Genomic DNA, 19,186 nt, shown 5'->3' on the forward strand with positions numbered 1-19,186 from the left:
GCACAGGGTATGGCTCTCCCGTGGGTATCAGGTGACACCTGAGCCCATGAAAGGGGGCACGGCGAAGAGGGCATCCCCAGACGAAGAGAGCCCTGTAGCCTTTGACTTCCCGACCGACACTCCACAGGGGTGTGGAGCTGCGGGGGGGCCCTGTCCGGAGACCGTCTGCACCGCCGCTGGCGCCACCTTTCCCGCGGCGGGAGTGGGGTGGAGCTCAGAGCAACGCGGGAGCCCCGGCGGGCCACTGTCCCCAACGGCCTGGGCCCTGTAGCGGTTCCCTGCTTGGCGCGGACTCAACTTTCTCCGAGCCACAGGTGGCCCCAGAACATTCCCGAGGGTGTGTAGGGGGGAACAAGTTCAGTGCGCGCCTCTCTCTCCTCCTCTGCCCGCCAGGTTCCCAGTCCGCAGCATCTGCATCTCGGCCCTGCCCATCATCCCGCACGCATGCTCGCAAAGTTAAAGAGGGGTATGTGTGTGTCCCCCCTCCCGCCCCCGCCTCCGCCCCCGCCGTAACCGCCCCACCCCAGGAGGCCCGGGAGCCCCGGGGCGCACGAGGCTAAGCTGCTGGGACTCGCCAGCTGAGATCCCCTTGACCCTGCCCTGTAACTGACCCCTGGAGAAAAGGAGGTGAAAGAAAACAGCCCCCCAACCCCACCCCACCCCACCCCCGGCACGCTACCGCGCATGCTCAGATCTGGACAGCTCCAGAGAGGGAAATTTAAAAACGGTTAGAGCTGCGACGGCAGCCAAATTGCGGACAGCGAGGGGCGAACGCAAGGGAGTCCCCACCCTGTCGCAGCGCCGCCCCCAGCACGCTCAGGACTCTCTCCAGGTACCACGGTGCAGCCCGTGCTGCGCGCCCCGTCCAATCCACGGGGGCCCCAGCAGGACTGGAAGCTTCCCACGCCTGCTTCGTTCAGGCCTGGCTTGGAGGACTAAGGGGTACCCCGGGAATCTTACTGAATGCCGTGTTTGTGGGTGGCTGGGTGGATAACGTGGTGCATGGTGTGGTGCGTGGACTGGTTTCCCAGCACGAGTGTCTGGAGTCTCCTCCAAGACTAGAGCCCCGCGGATGGTTCTCCGGACCCATCAAGTCCCGCTTTGCTGATGAGCATACATTTTTAAGCTGATCATAGCTCAATAGCGGTGGAGATGGGGTTCAGAAGCAAACGGAGTTCGGGTTTCAATTTTGCCAGGGCTTTCCAAAGCTTGACGTTTCCATTTAGGGACTTCCCCTCCCCCTCGAATCTGAAAGAAGTTGGAATTTCACCCATTCTCCTCACTTGGCTTTTAAACTCCTATAAGATTTTCCTGGGATTTGTGAGTCGCTTCCGACCCTGGGGAACTGTGGGTCGGGTCTCAGCCTGCCTAATCAGCGCTAATGGGAACTTGGTGTGTTGTGTGTGTGTGTTTTCCCCCTCTAAGGAGATGATAGAGAGTGACATTCCTCCCAAAACGTCAGGAATGATCAGAAGCTCGGGGCTCAGTCACCACCGCTCTCCGCAGGAATACAGGTGAGCTGAGGCGTCTGTGTGGTTGCTGAGGCACCTGCTGCCTGGATGCTAGGAAGTCTTCACTTCAGAGAGCCTCTCTGCAGTTGTGGGTCCCCTCTAAGCGCAAGTCTCGCCTGGTGACAGCAGAGGCTGTTGCTTCCCACCTAGTGACCCCAGGAGGGCCTCTAGGATATGTACCCTCAAAAGTGTTCTGGCAAAACTGGCTTCCGCCCTCCGTGAGTGTAGGTCAGAACTCACGAGCTCTTAACCAGCCTGTTAGCAAGCCTTTAGCAAGCCCCTCTGTTTTCTCCTCCTGTAAATAAATGATGCTGTTGAGTTAGATGAGAACAGGATCTCATTTGAGCTTTATGGATCAACTAGAAGGAAAGTGAAGCCTGAGTAAGGTTTTCAAAACAGAACCAAAGTTCAGGTGAGGGTGGGGGAGCCTAATGGGCCTTGTCCCTTTGCGGGGGAAAAGCATCAGAGGTTCCGTCAAAAACCAAAACAAAACAAAACCTCCTTTACCAATGAGAGAACTGAGGCCCAGAGAGGAGCTCAGTAAGTGTGCACAGCCGTTGGCAGGGAGGGAGGGAGGAGAAGGAAAGGCCAAGGTCCTCTGTGAGCCTCTCTTCCCTGAGATGGAGTAGCCTGACCTGGTTCCCAGGGTGCCTTGGTGGAGGAGTGGGGCCAGGATGAGGGCTGCCCTGGGAGGACAGGCTGTCACCTCAGATCAACCCTGTTTACCCAGGGGCTGTGTGGCCCTGGGGTCACTGTGGCACCAGCAGGCCTGTTGAGGCAGCAAGCAGCCTCCAATTAGAAGGCTGCTTCTGAACACAAAAGAGGCCAAGGATTCAAACGGGTGCATTTATCTTTGTGGTGTATGTGTGTGTGCGTGTGTGTGTGTGTGCGTGCGTGCGTGTGTGTGCGTGCGTGCACGTGTGTGCGTGCTTGTGCGTGCATGTGTGTGTGCGTGTGTGTGCGTGCGTGTGCGTGTGTGTGTGGCACCTGGCCGAGGGGCAAAGGCAGTTCCTGCATGCACCATTCCCAGCCTTTGCTGAGCCCTCCACTCCGGTGAGGAAACTGAGGCCAGCATCGTACAGCCTATGTCACTGGCTTCCTACTTGCTACTAGAGGTGAACAACCATGAGTGGAGGCTGTGTGAGCATCTTTGGCTTGGGTACACCCAGCTTCTCTGGCACTTTCTAAGCCTTAGTTTCTTCTGTAAAATGACAATAAATGGCACCCACAGCATGGGGTTGCTATAGCAACCGACCAGTCATCTCTGGCTTGGCTACTCGCCAGTGGCATGATGCTTTTGGGTCACATCACCTTTGGGCCCTCATTGGCTTAATACAATGGACAATAAAACTACTATAAAGTTAACAGACACCCAGCAGGCCTGGCACATACTCGGACAGGTCCGCCACTGCCCTCCGAGGGGGAAAACCTGCGAGCCTAGTTCTCCCCAGGGCTGGATGGAATTGCTTAAAGGCATGGACCCTGATTCCCGCTGCATAGAGTCCCCAAAGGGTCAGGAAAGGGGGTAGCACAGAGACTGTCAGTCAGGCACATGCCAGTCCCTGGGCCAGCTGCTGCTGAATACCATGTCTTAAGATCCTTGTCTTTAAAGTGAGCAGGACTGAGTGTCAGTGAGAAAGCTCAGGAGATAAAGGCGCTCGTGGTGCAAGCTAGTGAACCAAGTTCCATGGAAGCCATGGAAAAGGAGGGAAGAGAGAGCTGACTCCACAGAGAATGGTCCTCTGATCCCCACGCATGTGCCCTGATATGAATGTTCCCCCAAATAATAAAAAAATAAATAAAATTAGGCTGCCACAGGGATTAACGACAAAGCTTGCAGAGCTGGGCTGTTTAACCAGTTGTTACCGTTGCTTCCAACATGGCCACATTGACTGTGTGGGCGACAGAACCACAGAGAGCCTGTGGGGAGTGTGGAGATGGAATCTCTGAATTGGGGGACACACGTGTCACCTAACAGAGGCTCCCCTGAGGCTCGGGCTACACGTCCAGGCCAGTGCAACCCAAAAATTGCCTACAGTCCTGTGCACTGCCCTGTTCGAAAGCCAGGAGAAGACAGAGAGCTCCCACGGAGGGGCTGGCAGGTGTGGCCTGCTCACTGACCAGCTGGCAGCAGGGACTAGAAGCAGGTGCGGTTCTGGCAGCTCTAAATCCAGAGGTTCCTGGGCCCAGCCCAGCGCAGCCTTCCCACCTGCAGCCACGCACACCCTTCCCACCTGCAGCCACGCACACCCTTCCCACCTGTAGCCTTGCACACCCTTGCATTGGACACTAAGACATCCAGATGGCAGAACACTTAACCTTCACTGCAACTGTGAAGGCCCCTTTGCCTCGGGCCATCACCTCTTCTGCAGCAGATCCACAGCATACATGGTGACCAGCTGTCCCCAAACCATCCTGTGAGGGTAGCATTCCTATGCCAGCCTACTAAGGGAATGAATCCAGGGATTAGGCAGGGTAAATGCTTTAGCAAGATGACGTGAAAGTGACAAGCCTAGTGGGGACTTAAGACTAAGTTGCCACATACCCCATGATCATTGTTCCCCTAGTCCCACACTCCCTGGTAAAAAAAAACATTACCTCACCACTGTGTGACCCTCCTCCAGACACTTTATTACTACCCTCTCTGATCCTCTTTGTGAAATAGAACCTCTGAGAACCAATCAGCAGGCTGCTGGGTGTGTGGGGGTGAATGCTGCCGGCTAGCAAGGGGGCAGTGAGCCAGCCTGGGATAGGGCTTCCTCCTGGCAGGGGATTTGTGTTACTCTGCACAGGGAGTCTGCTTCCAACAGTTCCCATTTTTCTCTCTGAATAACAGCGCAGGAGAAGTCTGCGGGCTTCTCATTTGCACTCCTATGTCTCTGAGGATTGGATCTCAAGGCTGTGAATCCACTCACCTCTGGGGCCCTGTGCAGGCCACCAGCAAATGCCTGGAGCTCCATCCCCCTGGGGCTAGTTTAGCCGTTAGTTAACTATCAATGGCCACATTCCCGGAGGGGGTTGCTGGCTGTGGCCAACGGCCCACTTCTGGGCCAGCTGTCAAGGGTCTGTAGTGGAGGCCTGGGACAGCCAGCAGTCACTAGTCCCTATTGCTAGTAGCTGACATCAGAGCAGGAAGAGTGCAGCTCTGTCTCTGAGCAGTCTTGAGCATCACTAGCTCAGAGAGGGGGGCGGGGAGAGGTGTCCACTCCCAGAGTGCTGAATTCTTAAGTACCTACTGGGTACTAGGTGCTAGGTGCTTTCTCAGGCCCAGCAAGTACACTCCTCATGTTATCCTTACAGGGATGATCCTGGCTCCACCGCCAACTACAGACAAGAAAACGGGGTGGCAGCCCTTGCCCACCGGCTTATATTTGGGGAGAGGGAGAATGGAAAAAATCCTGAGCAGTTGCCTCAACTTTTGGAACTTAGCTCAGAGAACTCAGACTTTCCCTCCACAAAGTCGGAGATGAACAAGGAAGATGCATTGGTGTATTCTAGGCTCACACCCACTCATGGTACCCCAAGGAGAGTCCTTGCCCTGATCATTGACTTCCCAAAATGTCAGGGTCTGCCCTAAAAAAGGAAGTGATCTAGGAAGGAAAGTGCCCCTACACACACACACACACACACACACACACGCACGCACGCACGCACGCACGCACGCACACACACACGCATGCACGCGCACACACCGTGGTTTTCTTCAGTGGGGAGAGGATGGCTAGTTTAGAGTTGACTGGATGGATGGGTGAGCAGACAAATACACCATAATGATGAGCCACTGTTCAAGAGCCTCTCGTGCGCTGTGTGTGCCCTGTGTGTGCCCTGTGTGTGCACTGTGTGTGCCCTGTGTGTGCACTGTGTGTGCCCTGTGTGTGTGTTGTGCGTGCCCTGTGTGTGCGCTGTATGTCCCCTGTGTGCACGCTGTGTGTGCCCTGTGTGTTCCCTGTGTGTGCCCTGTGTGTGCGCTGTGTGCGGGTGAGCACTGAACCACCCACCAGCCATAACCTCTGGGTAGACTTGCAGGGGCACTGGTATCTCATCATCTTTACCTGCTCCATCCTCAAGGTCAGTATACGAATAGCAGCCCAGCTACTGTATAAACAAGGGAGAGAAGTAGCCTTGCTGGGGCCCAGCTATGCTACCCCCCCCCAATGCACACACACTCACACACACACACACACACACACACACACACACACACACACACGTCCCAAGTCAGCTATTGTTCTAGAGGGGCACAACACCCACCTCTCTCCTCAAATCACATGATATCACAGTCTGCCACTCCTGTCTTTCAGGGAATTTCTGAGCATGCTAAGTAGCATTTTTTTTTTTCTGTAAACCGTTCTGAAAGCTATTACAAAGGATATGTAAGCTGGGTAAACACAGTCCTCAGAAGCTTAATCCTGGAGACAAGAACAGTTTGTGTAACAGTTTCTCGCCAGCCATGCCCAGGAGGGTGGGGGCCAGGCTGTAAGATCAAGATGAACTGTTGCCATGGGGGATACCTGGGTCTGTCACCCCGCTTGGCTCTAAGAGAGTAGGAGCTGAACGTCTGGAAAGAGGGGTGCATTTACGTTGAGTGTCTACTGTGTGCAGAGACCTGTCCTGAGCTCTGTGACTTTTCCTATAGAGAAGACAAAGTCTCTTGCTTCAGTAGTGGGGGCTCCTGGGGCTACTTGCACCCGGTAGGAAGCTCAGCTCCTGTCTTAGCCTTCCCAGTCCTCTAGACCCTCAGGGTCCCCAGAAACCTGTGTGGTGCCTGCCTCAGCGGAGGACCTAGTAGGGCTTAAGAGAACAGAGGTTTGTGAACAACTATGGGACTAATTCTTTGGGGTTCAGAGAAATGGGTGCTGACAGGGAGGTCAGGTCACACAGACACAGCAAGGAGAGTGAGCAAAAGGCAGGGCCCCAAAGAAAACACAGCAGTCGTTGGAGGCGGGGGCAGTGACATCCACCCCACCCAGGGACTCACGGTGTCCCTCAGGGCCGATTACACACTACTCCTGGGTAAGAATAAGGTCATCCAGTCAGCCAGAGGGTGACTCAGCTCCCTAGGACAAGGTGTTGGGGAGTCACCTGCGTGTAAGAGGAAACATGGGGTGAGCATTAACTGCAGGTGCCCGGGTCCCAACCCCAGAAATCCTGCTGTCGTGCAGCAGGGACACCGTAGTCAGGTGGGGGACAGTGAGCATGTGGGAACAAGATGGGTCAGTGGCATGTAGAGACCCTGGCTGCCCCACCAGAGGGTTGGGAAGAAGAGAGAAAGGACACTTAGCCTCCAAGGCTGCCATCCCCATTACGCAGATGTGCAAACTAAGGCTTAGAAGGTTCAGAAGCACATGACTTCACCCAACAGGAAGGGTGAGGCCAGGACTTCACCCAGAGCCTGTCAGTCACAGTGACAGAGATAGAGACTCAAAAGAGGAGAGTGGGGAGGGGCACGGATGGGAAGAGCTGGTCTTGGGCGTTTTCTTCTCTGCGCCCCTGGAGCTGAGAGGCGTGTGGGCATCAGGGACAAGGTGACTCTCGGGTTTTTCCTCACTGAGAACTTTCAAGGCCCCACAGCCAGGCCAGGTTTTCACTGCCTTCTTCATTTTCTCACATCCATCTTTGTCCAGCAGAGGGAAAAGTTACATGGAGCGAGGTCATAGCTGCTTGCTCTCAGTCTGAATGCTCTCTCAGGAGAGATCCCAAACCGCCTCTCCGCCATCCTTCCAAACCAGCTCTGTGGGTGTGAGGTGTCACAATTCTCATCCATACCCCTTTACAGTTCAGAAAACCACGGTTAGGGAATAAGTGTTCTGAGGGCTGGTGGCAGGAAGCCAGAGGTAGTTCCCAAAGCCAGGAGTCCTGCACCCATATTTACATTCTAGGAAGCACCAGGAGGAAGCGAGGCTGGGCATGGGTGCCTTCTGGATGGAGAGATAGAGGAGTCGGTGAGGAAGAAGTTTGGGGGCCCTGTGCATGTGAGGAGGGGTCCCCCAACGTGTTCCTCGACTGGACACTGAGGACAGTCCATTCCTTTGTCCTCCCACACATCAGACAGTTCCTGGTCGCTGTGTGCTGAAGAGAGGAGGGGACTGTGGCAGGGTTGGCCAGGCAGACCAGCGCCCCCACACTTAGACATTCTGGCTGGGGGCGGGGGGTAGGAAGGAGCAGATGGCCTTTCACATGCCTGAGGCAACAGGGGTGTCACAGACCCCTAACATGAACAGCAAACCCCCCAAGAATGGAGAACAGGGCCAGTTTGTACTGTCTCGTTTGGTGAAGACGAAAAGCACAGCAGAAACCGGATTTAAGTCCTCGTTACCTCAATCGTATGCAAAGAGACTTTTACTGTGCTAGCCTCAGTTTCCCCGTTTGTACAGTAAGGTGTTCTTCTATCTGTGGCCCTCCTGGTACTCAGAGACAAGGAATTCATGGGGGCAGAGAGCACCTCTAGCAGAGCCATACTCTATTGTCCCTCTTGTGACGCTTGGGGTCAGTGACCTGGGCTCAGCCTGTTTCTACAGTCCTGTGGGTACATAAAGCCTGCAATGACTGCACACAGGATCCGGGTCCTTAGTGAGCCCCAGGAGGGCTAGGGTAGACAGCTGAGGAACAGTGGGGAACACCCAGGGCAGATGGCGACAGAGCCGAGGCATGGGTGGGGTGACTGTCCGCAGAAAGAGGAAGACTCATCTAAGAGGAGATCCTGCCCTAGCCTGGCTGAGACTGGGACCATGGTGTGGCTGTCCTTGCCCGGACCATTTTAGAGCTCAGTGAGGGGCCTGTGTGGGTCATCCAGGTGAAATACCCAGAAGGCAGAAGGATGGTAGGTTAGTCTCTGGAACAGAGGAAAAGAAAGGGCCGGGCCCTTGGAGAACAGCAAAGGCAGAAAAGCAGAGTCCAGGCTGTTTGGGTGTGCTGAGCAGGTGGCAGTTGGGCACTCTGTGGACAAAAGAATGCAGAGAACTTGGGACCATCTCCAGGACAGCACCAACCCCGCCCATCACCTGCTCTGCCCCGGTGAGGCACCACGAGGATTGTCTCTGGCAGTCGCTCCGTGGGAGACAGCTCAGGACCCAAGAACAGACAGCCCTGGGACCCATTTTCTCCATATGTAAAATGGGGACAGCATGGGGTCCGCCTTTAAGGGCGTCTCAGTTAGTGGAAGAGGTTAGTGGCATTGGCTGGGTTGTGTTTGCTGGCTCCGAGCAGGGCTATTCTTAATTGTGATGCTAATGTTGGTGTTAATGGCCCCTAAGGAAGCTGTGCTCCTGTTGGGAACAGGGTGCTGCTCTGCGTCACACAGGCTTGACAGGGGATGGCTATCTGTGATTTACAGATTAAAAAGCCAAGGCTCACAGAGGTTAAAGGGAATGACTTAAGGGAATCCAGGATTAGAATTCCGAGCTTGAGTCTCTGCCACTGTGCACACCGCCTCCTGGATTCGCTCCTGGCAGGTTCCTGGAGCCTGGCAGCGTTTCCCACCTTGTGAGAGCAGACAACAGGGATGCATCTCTCCATCCCCCAGTCCTAAACAGAGCAGCACAGGCGATTGAGAAGGAATGGGGCTCTCAGAGCCTTCCCGGGGAAGCTGGCTGGCTGTGGGGTGAGGACAAGAGTGGGGTCAACCCCTCCCCTTCTCTCAGGGCCTAGGGGACAGATGGCATGGCCCAGGCCAGAGCCAGGACTGCCAGTCAGATAGATGAATTATGAGCAGGCCAAAGTGGTGGCAGGCAGGAAACCACAGAAACAATAGCATGAGACCCAGAACAATGGGGGCCACGTGCCGCAGGGCAACAGTCGTTTGCGGCACAATGGGCCACCAGGGGACGGCAGCCGGGCCAACTGTTGCCGCTGACATGGACCAGCTAGTTTTCAAATGATTTCTAGGCCCTGTTTTTCTATGAGGCAACCAATGGCCGAGGTAGCCGATAGTCACCTGATAGTGGCTTCGTGGACTGATGGCCCAGGCCTAAGACAACTGAGCAGTGGTAGCTATGGCAACACTAACGGTGACTCTAAAACACAAGAGAGCAGAGATGGGAAGAGAGGGAGAGGCCAGTAGGGACCCCCACAGGTGCAGGAGGAACCCAGAGGCTGTGGTTCCAGGGCACAAGTCCCCTCTCACTCCGCTCTTCCCGAGCCCGTCTCACTCTGGTCTGAACTTGAGTGTGGGCTGGAGGCTGTAGTCTCTTGGCGATAGAGCCGACAGCTCCTGGCACTGATGAGATGTGGGAATCCCAGGACAGAGTATTCAAGGTGTCTCACGGCACCTGGGACTTCAGGGATCCCCTTGTTGGAGTTCCTGCCCAGCACAGCGTCTTTCGAAGAGAGTAATATCTGTACCTCAAGGATGTGTTTGTCAGCCTGCTGAGGACTGTAGGCCTCGTGGGGCCCCAGGGGTTGCCTGGGTCACAACAAAGAGCCCTGGCTGCAGGATTGTGCCATGAGTGGCCTTGACCAAGTGATTTGTTGTACTGAACCTCGGTTTTCCATATGTAAGAGGGACACAGCATGCATATACCTTATCCATTTCAATTTGACGGTTTGGGGAGTGTTGAGGTATACACAGTGAGTGAGCTATCTTTGCAGAGGGGCCAGAGACTGAAGATGGAATTCCCAGGTGTCTGTGTGTCTCACATGGCCAGCATGAGGGAATTTATACTCACTGTTTTCATTGTACCCACATTTGGACGATGACCCCTCAGATGAGCCAGGTTGTGGAGTTTCCACCGTGGCATCATGGAGGTGCTCAGCAAGTTCTGCATTTGAGGTTTTGGTTTTTGGAACAGGCTCCTGCCTCCCATGGGTGATGATGGCCTCCCCGGGGACCTTCAGTCGCTGTCCTGGCTCACAGCCGTGGATGTACCTCGACTGCAGCAGATGGCAAGCGGACGGGTAGACCTGGGCAGCCCCAGTGCACCACATCCACACCCAGGTAGGCTCAAACGGAGTAGGTGGCCCTGGCCACCAGCCCGCTGTCTCTGTCTTCTCTCTGTTCATATCTGTGACATCGGAGCAGGGTCACATGTCCTTAGTGATATGCCACGCCCCAGAGAAGAAGACACATGGGACATCTCAGACACTTCACACTGCCAGCAAACTCGGGGTGGGCCAAGCACAAGCCAAGGCCTGTCCTGGCAGGTGTTAAAGTGGGGGTTAGATTTTTTGAAGGTTGTAAGAAAATGAAGACGACAGGCCAGGTGGCTGGCGAGGCCTAAAGCCTTTGCTGTCTGATCCTTTAGAAAACAAGTCTACTACTGTCTTCTGTTGTAGAAGATTCTGAGAGAATCTTGGCACCGAGTAGGGGCTCCGTAGATGACAGGAAGTTTTAATCAAAGGAAGTGGATAGAAGACAGCATTGATTAGAACAGTGTCAGAGAAGCCACTGCCTCCTGAGAGCAGGGCAGAGGTGGCCATCAGTGTCCGGCAGGACGGCTCCTCATGAGAGCAGGATAGAGGTGGCCATCAGTGTCCGGCAGGACGGCTTCTCAAGCACATTTTTCTTGAACAATGTATACAGCTAATGTTATGTTTTCCAATAAGGACAAGGAAATATTTACTTTTGAGACAATATCTCCCTAAATACCCCAGGCTGGTTATGAACTCCAGATCCTCCTGCCTCAACTTCCCAAGTGCTGGAATTACAGGCGTGCTCTGCCATACCTTTGCTGGAAATAGATTATTTTAGACTTTTTAACTCCTAAAGTATAAGTCAAAGCTATTCAGTACTGATGTTGACAGTGAAAACCCAGCCACAGACTATATGTAAACAAATGGGTGTGTGCCAATAAAACTTTATAGACAAATCAGACTATGGGCCAGGTTCAGCCTGCTGTTCAGTTTCCTAGCTCTAATATAGAACTCCAGAAGACAGCTATGCAGCATTGGGATGTGCCTGCCCCTCTGATAAGCTTCCTCATCTTCAGGGAACATGAACAAAACTATTCTTACAGGAGCCAGCGGTCCATACAGGAGACATCTTAAAGCTGTTGGGTTTTGGTACATGGTAAAATAAGCCAGAACCTAGCAGCCTCTTACAGGTCACTTTTACTTGATTAGAGCCAGTGCAGTGAGAATCTGTAATGGATTAGTAATGTCTGCCTCAGGCCCAACACTGGAAGCAGATGCACATCTGTTATTCTTGGCCTAATCTTTGGCAGACTAGCAGGGCTTCAGGGAAGAAGAGGGAGACAAAAGTATTTATATCTAAATCAAGGCGCATGAAGCTTTTGAGGAAATGAACAATAAATTGGTGTTTTAGCTCACGATGGACAGGAACCAATGTAGTCTATCATCATTGGCACTATTGGCTTATGTTAATCGGGATTTTATCATGTGCCTAATCACGTGCTAAGTGCTCGCTAGGCAGCATCTCACTTAACCATACAACTTTATAAATGGGTAAGGGGTCAGTAGAAATGGGGACATTGAGGCTGGCCAGATTACACAGGGTATAGGAACCCCTCTACTAACTACCACATTCCAGAAAAGTGATTTGGAAGCACTTGCAGTGTGCCTGGTGATGGGGTAGAGGGGGCCCCCACCCCCCACCGTGGCCACCATTTCCAGCTTCTCTGTACCTTCTTCCTACAGGTGCCTTGGCTGGGGCAGCAAACCTGAATGTGGGTGCAACCCCACGTCCCCAGCTCCGGGGCCAAGCTGCCATGGCCCCCAGAGGCATGCTGGGTTTGGGCCCCATAGGTGGCAACAGAGCTAGCGTAAGTATCACCGCATGGCTGGGAAAGATGGGGGTGGCTGTCGCTCCCTGATCTTCTGTGTCGTCCTCTCCAGGCTGAGCAGATGAACCAGTTCCCCATAGGAGGCCGGTCATCGTCGGGCCTACAGGAAGTGCCACAGCTGTATTCTCCTGCCACCCAACTCCAGTTCCCTCTGCCCCTGGGGTCCCAGCAGGTACAGAGACAAGACTGTACTCACTCTCTGAACCTCCGCCTACACCGTGGGCTCCCACGGATGAGGCTCCCTCCATGCCTACGCTGTTGCGCCATTCATGCCTTGCTGGGGACACAGGGGCGTCTTCTGTGTTTAAACCCTGCTGTTAGAAACTGGGCTGGGGTTGGTGACTCGGCTCTGTATTGTCTCGCCATGTTTTCTTTCTGCTGCCCGGCCCCGCCCCTTCCGGTGAAGTGCCCGCCTGCAGGCGTCTACAACTCTCCGTTCGCGGCGCGATCTTCTTACCCACAAGCCCACATGGCAGTACATTCATCTCAGGAGCCTCACCCCAAACACTACCCCAAACCTATCTACTCCTACAGGTGAGGTCTGACTACCCTCGCACAACGGCTGCCATTGGGGCATCTTAGGCACATAGGAAAGGTGACCTGACTCCCAAGGGAACTCCCAGGCGGGACCCCACTCTTGGGAGGGCCTGCCATGTGGCCAGCTGACCCTGCATCATTCTCTCTGGTTCTCCATCCTCACCGGTTGTATGGCTTGGCCTCTCCAAGCCTGTTTCAAAAAAAGTCATCCACAGAAATGGGCGTGTGTATCTTGGGCTTCGGAGGTGGGCGTGGGGGAGGAAGCATCTTGGGTGACGTCTATGGGAGTGGGGTCAAAAGGCAAGAGTAATTTCTCAGCTCACTGCAGTGACTCAGGAGAGGAGTCAGGAAGGGACAGGTGCAGGCCCAGAAGTGCGGGTCAGGAGCTACCGCTAGGAGTGCAGAGGGGTTGGCACCCGCAGAGGGGACCTTGGGCTGTCACCTGAGGCCTGTGTGTGGCCCGTCTCTGCTCCCAGCTGCCTGATCGCCATGGCCTTGAAGAGCAGCAAGACGGGCAGCCTGCCGGTGAGCGAGATCTACAGCTTCATGAAGGAGCACTTCCCCTACTTCAAGGTGAGGGCTCTGACCAGGGTGGGGTAGGGCTGGAGCCGCCTGCCTCCCCCTCTGGGCCTCTGCACTTGAATCCAGCCACACTCTGAGCCCTGCAGTTCTGTCATGCCTGACGGGAGGGGCTCCTCGGGGCTACCGCGTACCCATGTGTCCCCACAGACAGCACCCGATGGCTGGAAGAATTCAGTACGGCACAACCTGTCACTGAACAAATGCTTTGAGAAGGTGGAGACCAAATCCAGTGGCTCGTCACGCAAGGGCTGCCTGTGGGCCCTGAACCTGGCGCGCATCGACAGGATGGAGGAAGAGATGCACAAGTGGAAGAGGAAGGATCTCGCGGCCATCCACCGCAGCATGGCCAACCCGGGTGAGCCCCGCCCACTGCTCACAGCCTCCCAGGGCTCCCTGCCCCTTCTAAAAGCTGAGAACCGTGAAATCTGTTGAATCTGCCATCCCTAGTTTCTCACTCCAGTTCTAGGATGGCGTCGGAATGGATGTTTGAAATAATCAGGGGGGCTGGAGAGCGGCCCGGTGGCTAAGAGCAGTCTCAGGTTTTTTTTTGTTTTTGTTTTTTTTTTTTGGTTTTTCGAGACAGGGTTTCCCTGTAGTTTCTAGAGCCTGTCCTGGAACTAGCTCTTGTAGACCAGGCTGGCCTCGAACTCAGAGATCCGCCTGCCTCTGCCTCCCGAGTGCTGGGATTAAAGGCGTGCGCCACCACCGCCCGGCCCAGTCTCAGTTTTACAAAGGATGAAAGTTCGGTTCCTAACACCCACATTGGGCCGCTCACAACTGTCTGTAGCTCCAGATAAAGGCTATTGGCTTTTTTTTTTTTTTTCCTGGCCTCTGCTGGGACCCATACACATGTGGCAAAGAGAGGGAGCGAGAGAGGGGGCAGAGAGGGAGGGAGAATGAGAGAATATCTTATGTAAAAGCCGGGCATGGCACCATGTGTCTGTGAGCCCTGTGCTGGGGAGACAGAGATAGGAGGATCCCTGGGGCTCACTGGTCAGACAGTCTAGCCGAAGTGGTGACTTCAGGTCCGAGTGACAGAGCTGGGGTAGGGCAGCAGTGCTCCATTGAGTGAGAGGGAGAAGGGCTTTGGCAGAAAGGGCAGGAGGGCCCAGCCCTGTACTTATCCCAGGGCTACTGGGCCTTGGTCTCAACTTGCTGTGAAATCCTGGGCCGCTTGTCTGGCCTTCTAGAGTCTCATCTCTCAAGTGGCCCGGCTAGATCTTAGGCCCCTTATGGTCCAGTATCAGCATTGTGCTGCATCCAAGGAGACAAAGGCAACAGCCAAACAGGAGTGATTTCTGGGGCTGGGGCCATGACTGAGTGGGAAAAACACATACTGCAATGCGAGGAACCGAGTTCGAATCCCCAGGATCCAGGTAAAGGCAGGTGCGGTAGCACGTATCAGTGATCCTAGAGCTCCTTTTACAAGATGGGTGGTGGAGAAGGGTGTGAGCCGGCCACGGGATATCCTGTCTCGAGGAAGACAGAAGGCAAAGCCCCTCGCCTGAGACTGTATTCTGACCTTGCCGTGTGCTCTGTGCTGCACACACATTGTTGAGAAAAGGGTGACGTCTGCCCTTTGCTTATATCTGTTCCCACGGGAAGGGATACAGCTCTTAGCCCACAGTAACAATGGTCAGTGTTGTTTCTGTACGTAGAGTGGACGATCTCCTTAAACTGGCTGTCTCCTGGGGCCTTCGTCCCTCACGAGGGGCTGGCGAGAGTTCAGTTAAAGTCTCTGGGCCACAGATCTGTGCTGTTAGGTCCTATCTGGAGGGGAGGGGCTGTTAGGATTTCATGGCAACTCTCACTCCTGCCTTTAATGGCTTGAGACAGCATCTCTTCTCCATAGCCATCTCATAGAAGAGGAGACAGTCTTAAGACGGTTGCTCAGTTCACATGGGTGGTGGCACTGGGGCTTAGGGCTTGGTGACAGCAGGGGCTTCTGAGTGACATTTCTTACTTGTCTGCAGAGGAGTTGGACAAGCTTATTTCAGACCGGCCGGAAGGCTGCCGGCGTCCTGGCAAACCCGGGGAACCTGAGGCCCCCATGCTGACTCACGCCACCACTGTGGCCATGGCCCACAGCTGCCTGACCATTTCCCAACTCCCACCAAAGCCACTGATGACCCTGTCCCTGCAGTCAGTCCCCCTGCACCACCAGCTCCAGTCACAGACCCACCTGGCCCCAGACTCGCCAGCACCAGCCCAGTCCCCACCGCTTCACGCCCTGCCCAGCCCAGGGCCTCTCCCCCAGCCAGCCATGGGTAGGCCTCCTGGAGACTTCCACAACATCAGCACCGACATGAACATGGAGGTGGATGCTCTGGACCCCAGCATCATGGACTTCGCTCTCCAGGGTGAGATGCAAGAGATGGGAGTGGGATGGGGTTGGAGCCAGAGAGGGGAGCCCAGCAGCAGTCTGCCTGCACCCCACATATTAAACACTTAGTAAGCTCCTGCTGTATACCAGCCAAGGACTTCTGAGGCATGATCTGCCATGGTCCCAAGGCCCTGCCATCTCATGTCCTTGTGATGAGTCCACTGAAGCAAAGAGAAGTCAAGTTATCATCAGCCTGGGTCCCCTGGCCACTCACTGACAGATCTAGGGTTTGAGCCTACTATTCAATCTTTTTTCAGTAATTGCTTCTGAGTTACACATGCTAAGTTGGCGGGGGGAGGTTACACTATGGCACAGTGCCCCCTTCGGTAGGTCAAAGGTGAGAGGATGAGTTGACAGACTCATCCAAGAACCAACCAGGCTACTGGGTGCTTCAGCGAAGGCACCCAACTCACCCGACCTCTGACAGGCATGCCCGGCTCATGTCCTGTCCCCTAGTAGGGAGAATCAGCCGAGAGATCTGTCACAGTTGAACGGCACGTGCCACTTCCCTGCTCCTCTCTCCCTGGACCAGAGAGAGTCAAACTGGAAGGGGAAGTGGTGTTATCCTCCTGGCTTTGATCTTGGTGATGCCGCCCAATAAGAACCCAATCCTTTCCACTCTCAGAGGTGGGCATTTGGATCATCTCTACCTTATCTTACCACAGCCCAGAGACTAAAGTGGCTTTCCCAGGGACACACAGCAGTAGGAGGAAGACCAGGATTGGAACGCTGCTTCCTCTCCGCTCTTTGTAACAAAACAAGGCCTCAAAACCACACACTATCTTTGCCTCTTTCCTTAAGGGAATTTGAACTCAGGGCTGTTTGGCCCTAAGCCAGTTTACCCAAATGATTTTTTTGTCTTTGCAAGGTAACCTTTGGGAAGAGGTGAAGGAAGACAGCTTTAGCCTGGAGACTCTGGGGGCCTTCGGAGACTCCCCACTTGGCTGTGACCTGGGGGCCCCAAGCCTGACTCCTGTCTCTGGCAGCGGCGACCAGTCCTTCCCCGATGTGCAGGTGACCGGTCTCTATGCTGCATACTCGACCCCAGACAGCATGGCGCCAGCAGTGGCCACCTCTGCTCAGTACCTGGGCACTCCAGGGAATAAACCCATAGCTCTGCTGTGAACCGCGGCCTCAACAGTGTCTCCAGCTGACAAGGAAGTGACAATGTTTAGTTCTTCCTGCTTCCCCCATGCTACCACAGGACACTTCTGGGGCACCCAAGTCAGAAGATGGGGGAGTGGTAAGCACCCCACCTCCCCTTCTGCTGGAGGTCCTGAGACAGGGCCTGCATAGCCATGTTGAAGTCTGGCTCTCTTTAGCCAAGTACTGGCAGGCCCTGGGTGGTCAACCGCTCACCTTGGGACACAGTGGTGTGTCACAGAGACTCAGGAGGGAACGCTCTGATCACACACGTTCTCCCAGGAAAGGAACCTCTGCTGGTGCCTCAGAACATGGCCCAAGGCTGGAGAAGGGCCTGGTCAGCCTTGGACCTGCCTTGGAGGTGTGACGGTTGACCTCTTCCATGGGCTGCTGCCCACTACTCCTGGAGTTTCCAGGACCATACTGACTACTGGGACCATGTGTAAATTTATTTATATTTATTGTGACCCCAGGTGAGGTCCCTGGAATGAGACGCTTGGCAGATTCCCCCACCACTCAGCAATCCTAACTTCCTGGTGACCGTGAATCACATTTTCAGCCTGCTCAGGCAGCCCCCGGCAGGCTCCCGCAGCCCTGCGATTCAGAGAATGAACAAGCACTTTTGCTTCTGGGAAGCACTGGGCCTTTTTCCTGCTAGGCCAGATCTTTCTCTCAGCATTCAGTCATGGCTCACATCTACTCCTGGAGACACTGAGTTTGGAGAGGATCTCTCTAAGGTCTGAGGGGCTGAGGAGGAGAAAGCAGAAACCTGTCTGTGCCAAGTGTGGAACACTGGTGACAGGAAGACATGAACCTCCAGCCCTGCGCATCCTTCAGCCTGTGCAGCAGTACCACGTGGAATATTACTGGCGCTGGCTGCCTTTTCTTGCCTGTGTCTATTCTTGCATTGTTCTCTTGTTCCATGATTGGTTTTTACAAGTGAGGGTTCTATAGCCAGGTGGGTCATTGGGAAGAGGGGTGCGGGCCCCCTCTGCCTACTCTTTCCCACCTTAATGTCTGACCCCACATTTAGGGTTCAGAAGAACCAGCCTGTGGGTCAGCTGTCTGGAGGAGCAGGGTAAGGCATTGTGTTCACGGGCCATCTTCCAGGCCTTCCCTTACCTGTCTCACCCTGGGTGCATCCCCGTCCCTGGACGCTGCAGCCCAGCCCAGCTGGCCAGCCTTGCTCAGGTGCTGTGTGCCAGTGCCCTCCATAAGTCAGGCTGTTTAAGTGTTAAGACCCCCATCTCCGGGCAGTGCCAAGACTCCGTAGGTGTAGTTCTGAGTAACTGTCTACTGTCAATAAAGGCGGAACAGCAGCTGTGTGGCTCATGTAGACGGCGGGGGGGGGGGGGGGGGGGGGGAAGGAAAACAAGGGTGCCCAGCACGGGAAGCTGGTCCTCTGGCACCGCGTTCCCGCTGAATCTGAGCCCCAGGGGTGAGGTCGTCAATGAAATTCACATGGCTGCATTTACTGTCCCTCAGAATGAACACCTGACAGGGAGCATCTTGGGAATGAGTTTAGATCATTGTCAACTACTCCTAAAGCAGTCCCCCTCCTAAACTCGGGAGTTTAGGAGGGGGACTGGGTCGTCATGGGCCAGCTTCAGGCTCAAGTAGGGCTGCCGCAAGCTGGGGACAGTGCAGCAGAAAGACTTCTGCCTTTTCATCATCCGTGACGTGCTAGGCCAGGGGTGAACTCATGTAGCCCTTGGGGAGGTCGTGGCTTAGAACTTAGTACCCCAATATGCTGGTGAAGAAATGGTGGCTTGGGCAAGCCCAAATAACCAACACCTAGGACCCCACACTGTGGCTTATCAATCAACCATACCCTGAGACACAGGTTCAACCAACAGAGGCATCATGTCCATGGGCACTCTTGTGACTAGCTGATGATCCTCCTGCCCTGCTGATACCATGATCCTAGCCCAGTGAGACCCCTGGACTTCTGGTCTTCAGTAAGGGGCTTAACCTGCCACTTTAAACTGCCGTGTTACTGAGCCACAGAAAAGCAGTCATACTGGTGTTACAGGTGTGCACTGGGGCTGGGAGAAGCTAAGTGGACAGAGGTCCACTAGAGGGCAGCACAGGTCCCATCTGTCCCAGGACTGACTCCCGGGTCTTTCGACGCCTGCCCCTTCGCCCAGCAACAGTTGCTGGGAGTTAAAGAAGGGCTAGCCACCTGCTAACCGTTGGAAGTGGACTGGTGGGGTCAAAAGACCTTTTCAGACAGTCCTGCGGTAGGATGCCTGGGCTCAGGTCTCCACGCCTCTTAGTTCAAGGACAACGAGAGA

The 19,186-nt window shown here is 54.7% G+C and overlaps 1 protein-coding gene across 2 annotated transcripts; it reads left to right on the plus strand.

Moving 5' to 3' along the window:
• Positions 1-1,425: 1,425 nt before the first annotated feature.
• Positions 1,426-16,874, plus strand: Foxn4 (forkhead box N4). 2 transcript variants are annotated; one of them, XM_038346617.1, is made up of 9 exons: positions 1,426-1,514; positions 10,298-10,443; positions 12,102-12,226; positions 12,300-12,419; positions 12,654-12,781; positions 13,261-13,357; positions 13,514-13,721; positions 15,340-15,726; positions 16,618-16,874. In XM_038346617.1, exons 1-9 carry the CDS (start codon positions 1,429-1,431, stop codon positions 16,872-16,874), a joined length of 1,554 nt encoding a protein of 517 aa, XP_038202545.1. In that variant the 5' UTR covers positions 1,426-1,428. The 2 variants fall into 2 exon arrangements, with proteins under 2 accessions (XP_038202545.1, XP_038202546.1); XM_038346618.1 differs by having other exon boundaries at positions 1,429-1,514; positions 12,309-12,419.
• The last annotated feature ends 2,312 nt before the right edge of the window (positions 16,875-19,186 follow it).

Source organism: Arvicola amphibius, chromosome 10, assembly GCF_903992535.2.
Source record: "Arvicola amphibius chromosome 10, mArvAmp1.2, whole genome shotgun sequence".
Classification (NCBI taxonomy): domain Eukaryota; kingdom Metazoa; phylum Chordata; class Mammalia; order Rodentia; family Cricetidae; genus Arvicola; species Arvicola amphibius.

Coding starts and splice junctions, on each gene's coding strand:
- Foxn4 (XM_038346617.1), top strand. CDS start 1,429: ATGATAGAGAGTGACATTCCTCCCAAAACGTCAGGAATGATCAGAAGC. Junction 13,722..15,339: donor CCGCAGCATGGCCAACCCGG/GTGAGCCCCGCC, acceptor ACTTGTCTGCAG/AGGAGTTGGACAAGCTTATT. Junction 15,727..16,617: donor CATGGACTTCGCTCTCCAGG/GTGAGATGCAAG, acceptor TGTCTTTGCAAG/GTAACCTTTGGGAAGAGGTG.